General features: G+C 50.0%; 1 protein-coding gene across 1 annotated transcript; it reads left to right on the forward strand.

Moving 5' to 3' along the window:
• Positions 1-2,287: 2,287 nt before the first annotated feature.
• On the forward strand, positions 2,288-3,851 carry LOC137761531 (transmembrane protein 80-like). Its single transcript, XM_068538460.1, has 3 exons — positions 2,288-2,326; positions 3,148-3,246; positions 3,558-3,851. Exons 1-3 carry the CDS (start codon positions 2,288-2,290, stop codon positions 3,849-3,851), a joined length of 432 nt encoding a protein of 143 aa, XP_068394561.1.
• Positions 3,852-5,315: the final 1,464 nt, after the last annotated feature.

Below are 5,315 nucleotides of genomic sequence, written 5' to 3' on the forward strand. Positions count from 1 at the left end.
TGGCGAGCAGGGGGCTACTCTTCATTGCAGTGCGTGGGCTTCTCATTGTGGTGGCTTCTCTTGTTGCGGAGCATGGGCTCTAGGCACGTGGGCTTCAGTAGTTGTGGCACACGGGCTCAGTAGTTGTGGCTCGCAGGTTCTAGAGCGCAGGCTCAGTAGTTGTGGCGCATGGGCTTAGTTGCTCCATGGCATGTGGGATCTTCCCGGACCAGGGCTCAAACCCGTGTCCCCTGCATTGGCAGGCGGATTCTCAACCACTGCACCACCAGGGAAGTCCAAAATTTAATTTTTAAAAAGGATAAAATTTATCAAAAATTTAAAATCTAGGAATAAGTATCATAAGAGATGTATGAGATCTTTAAGAAGAAAATTACAAAATTTTATTAAGATATGTTTTAGAAGAAATAACTACATAAAGAGATATACCATGTTTTTAGAATGGGAGACTCAATATCATAAAAATGTCAATTCTCCCCAAATTGACCTATATATTCAATGCAGTTCTTGTCAAAACCTAAACAGAATTTTTAATGGAACTTGGCAAAAGGATTCTAACATGTACATGGAAAAGTAAGAGCTAAGAATAGCCAAGACATTCCTGAAACAGAAAACATAATAGAAGGATTTACCCTCCCATATACCAAGACATATTGTAAAGCTTTAGTAATTAAGTCTGTGAGTTACTGTGGCAGGGGTAAAAAAATAGATCAAGGCAGAGAAAGATACCCATGCATAGATAGAAACCTGATTTATTAGTATCAAAATGAAAATGATAGATTATGCAATAAATGGTGCTGGGACAACTGGTTATCCAAATGGAAAAAAAATTATTTTGGATCCTACCTCACAGCATACTTAAATGTCAGTTTCGGAAGGATTAAAGATGTAAAGAAAAAGAACTATAAAAATTTTAAATGACAATCTAGGAAAATATCTTTCTGACCTCGGACTAAAGAAAGATTTCTTAAACAACACAGGAAGCACAAACAATAAAGGGTATAAGATTACATTAAACAATACCTAAAAAGAATGAAAAGCCAAACCTCAAACTAGGAGAAAATATAGCCAAACTTGTAACTATCAAAGGATTTGTGTTCAGAATATGTAAAGAACTCCTACATTTCAATAAGAGAGACAAACAACCCAACAGAAAAATGGGCAAGGCACACTCACTCTATTCACAAAAGAACACAAATAGCTTATGACACAGGAAAAGATGCTAAAATAATGAGTAATTATGGAAATGCAAGTTTAAACCATAATGAGATACCATTTTGCACCTCTTGGGTTGGTATAAAGTATAGTGTAGTAAAGGTAGGGATGGAATGCAGTGTGAACTTTGCAATGGGAGGGAAAACCTGTACGACCACTTTGGAAAAATATTTGCCTGCACCTAGTAAAACTGAATTTGCATATGCCCCACATCCTATCAAGTCCACTCTTGGACAAATTCTACACATACTTACCAACAGTCATGCTCAAGTGTTCATAGCAATATTGTCCACATTAGCCAAAAGCTGGAAGCAACCCGAATGCCTATTAATAGCAGAATGTATAAATTGTGGTATACACATATGATGGAATACTGTACAGCAGTGAAGATGAGTGGGTTACAGCTCTGTGGAGCATAAGAAGTGGGCCACAGAAGGTACCACACTGTATGTTTCTATTTATTTAAGTTTCAAAACAGACTAGACTAAATAGTATCTTGTTTAGGAACATACACACGGTTGGTAAGACTATAAGAAAAAAGAGGGAATGACTAACCAAAGTCTAGCTAGAAGGGTGTGGGACTAGGGAGGGGCACATGAGTAACTTCAAAGTTGCTGGTAGTGTTGTTTCCTTACTCCCGTGATGGATTCCTGGGAGACACTGAACATGCGTATTTTTTTAAACACTCTTTTGCCCATGTGGTAGATTTCATAATTGAAACAAAATAAAGACAACAGCGCTTCAGTTCCCATGGCTCCAGGTAAGGTGTGGTACATTAAGAAGTGGATGATGTCAGAGCAGGGGACTGTGGGCCCACCAGGAGAGCTGGGTCCTCGGGTGGGGTGGGGGTTGAGGATTTGCCTGGTGTTCCAGCAGGTATATTAGACATGGTGGTGCATGCTCTGAGTCTGCTCAGAGAGAAGACCAGAGGAACTTCTCCTCTATGGGGCTGAAAGTGGTCATTGCTGTTAGAGAGAGTGGCCAGACATTCATGGACTAAGCCACTAAAGCATAAGTGACCCAAAATTCCTTTACAAACTATATTGCTCGGGGGCGCGGGGTGGGGCGCGGCAAAATGGCGGCCTCGCGGCGAGGGAGAGCTTCCTCCACGGTGGTATCCCGCTGCTGCATCCCTGTGGCCCTCCGTCAGCCCAAGACCCAGACCTCCCAGGCACCTGAAGTCGGCTCTTGGCTCCTGCTTTTTACTGCTTTAAGCCCCCAGCCCCTAGCCCCACCTTCCCTATAAGTTTTGAGTAGTCATTCCACCTGAGTGGGAAGGGCGTCCACTAACAGGTGGAGAGAGTTGATATAACCTCCTCCACTGGTGCCTCCTGCTCAGCCCCACGCCGAGGGATGGCTGCCTGACTCCCTCCGGGCCCTGAGGGGCAGGAACACGAAAACCCCTCACTTGGAAAACTTACAGACTTGTTTCAGCATAAACAAATACGAAGTGTTCAGAGCTCAGGAAAGTTGCTAGTGGGTATTTAACTGCCCCCCAAAAGAGAGAAAGGCATTTTCTTTGAAGAAAGTGAAAAAGGTCACTTTTTGCTCTCAGTGTTATAACTGGGACCTAGGTCAGGGTGATGCCACCTGAGGAAGCCCGGGGTGCCGAGGCCGTCCTGCCTGCAGTCACCAAGGATGTGCCTGGTCCTCTTGCTCCAGGCTAGGATGTCCCCTGGGGGTAAGCCCCAGCCCCACCCCGGAGCCCACAGGAGCCCTGCCAGGTGTGGTGACACCAGGAGGGGTGTCAAAGGAAGCCAGGCAGGGGGCCGTCGGCCGGGTCTCCGTGGCCACCCGAAGGTGCCTGGGCTGGACCCACGTGTTTGCAGGGCCTCTGGACAGGTGGCAGAGCAACCTCTCCTGTCCACCCTCCCCAGGTGGGTGCCCTCGGGCAGGGTCATTTGCTGGGCCTGAGAGTCCTTAACCGCTGGCCAGCTCTCATCACTCCCTCTTCAGATGCTGCTCTATCTGAGTGGAACGTACTATGCCCTCTATTTCCTAGCTACGCTCCTGCTGGCCGTATATAAAAGTCAGGTTTTCCGGCTTCCCTGGTGGCGCAGTAGTTGAGAGTCTGCCTGCCAATGCAGGGGACACGGGTTCGAGCCCTGGTCTGGGAAGATCCCACATGCCGCGGAGCAACTAGGCCCGTGAGCCACAACTACTGAGCCTGCGCGTCTGGAGCCTGTGCTCCGCAACAAGAGAGGCCGCGATAGTGAGAGGCCCACGCACCGCGATGAAGAGTGGCTCCCGCTTGCCGCAACTAGAGAAAGCCCTCGCACAGAAACGAAGACCAAACACAGCCATAAATAAATAAATAAATAAAATAAATTTTTTTTAAAAATCAGGTTTTCACTTATCCTCACAGTTACCTGGTCCTCGACCTGACTCTGCTCTTTCTGATGGGCATTCTGGAAGCAATTCGGTTATACTTCGGCACCAAGGGCAACCTGATGGAAGCCGATGTACCGCTGGCCGCCAGCCTGGTCCTCACGGTGGGCGGTGCCCTGCTGTCCATCTACTTCCTGCTCTGGCAGACCCTGGTGCTGTGGGCCGACTCGGCCCTCAGCGCCATGCTCTTCGCGCTCCACGGCCTGGAGGCCGTCCTGCAGGCAGTGGCCATCGCCGCCTTCGACAGCTAGGTAGGCGGTGCCCGGCCCGCGGGACAACCCTGGACAGGAGACCCTCCTCAGAGCCAGACTGTGCCCCAGCCATCACCTCCCCCGCTGACGGTTGGTGAGCGGGAAGGACATCTTCGTGCTGACCTGCCTCGGTGTTTGTTAGAGGGTCAGATGGTGTGGAGGGTCTATGAGGCGGAGGTGGGGTCGGGAGCCAGGGCAGAACAAGGTGCTGGGCAGAGGCTAGGTGTGACGGAAGCAGGGGTGGGGCTGTCCCGGCCGGTCTGCGGGGAATCGTGGGGACGTCTCTGGCTGGTGGGGATCTGGCTTCAGCAGCCACTGACATCCGGGGTGCAGAGGGGGACGAGGCCTTCGGAAAGCAGGCAGCCAGGCCAGTGCCCTCGCGGTTTCCGTGGCACCTCCCTCTCAGGCAGGGATCGGCCGTCTCTGCTCTCCCTGCAACTTCGGGGTGGCACAGGGACCAGGGGTCCTGCTCTGCGGGCCGAGCCCCGGGCAAGTGGTGCACTCTGCCGTGCACAGGAGGCACTTGCCAAAGGCCAGGCAGCTCGGGGCTGGGGGGGTTCTCCTCAGCCGTGACACCTTTCCCTTGGGGAATTCTGGAGAAAGGCGAAGGTGACCTGGAAGCCCCAGCGCAGAGGGGAGGGAGGAGAACTGGAGAGTCCCCAGTAGGGGTGCTGTCCGGCTCCCAGGCCCTCTGCAAGTGCTCCTGGAAGGAGTCTGCGCCGATGTTTTCTAGTGACTTCCCTTGGTCTCAATTTCACATTTTCTACGTCTGGAGTAATGTTGTGTTTGAGCATCTGGATATTCTCTCTTCACAGTATTTTTAAATAAAGAAGCTTCTCTACCTCAAAAAAACACTATATTGCTCAAAGCGAAGCAAAGCTAACAATCCAGGCAATATTTGCACTTGACTTCAAAGGCCTACTCCATACAAGGGTACATCACCTAGGTTATAAAGTTGGGGGTGGGTGGGTAGGGCAGACAGGTGGGTAAAGGGAGACAGTCTTGTCTAAAGTACACAATAGTATTTGCTTTGGGACAGGGGCTCAAACCTCATAAGAGTGACGGTGGACATCTGGGGTCCCACATGAGAAGCTGGCGTGGCTGAGGTTAGTACCAACAGCTGGGGTACCTGGCACCTGAACTGGGGTTGGATGATAGGAATGAGAGCAGAAGAGACTGGGCCTGATAAAGTGTCTTGACACTGTGCTGATGACAGAGACTTTATTCTTTAGGCGGGAGGAAGCTGTTGGTAGTTCTTAGGCATGGGAAATGACAGGGTTAGATTCCTATTTAGAGAGATCAAGCTGGTCACAGTGTGGAGGTTGCACTGGATGAGGGAGGTACAGGAAGCAGAGAGCCCAGCGAGAAGGTTAGTGAGAGGTGGTGCTGATCACGCTGGACCCAGCTAACACGCACTTACTTCCCCTAATCCTCACCCACCCTGACAGGAGGAGGCTGTCCCCA

The sequence above is a fragment of the Eschrichtius robustus genome, chromosome 3 (assembly GCF_028021215.1).
Source record: "Eschrichtius robustus isolate mEscRob2 chromosome 3, mEscRob2.pri, whole genome shotgun sequence".
In the NCBI taxonomy this organism is placed as follows: domain Eukaryota; kingdom Metazoa; phylum Chordata; class Mammalia; order Artiodactyla; family Eschrichtiidae; genus Eschrichtius; species Eschrichtius robustus.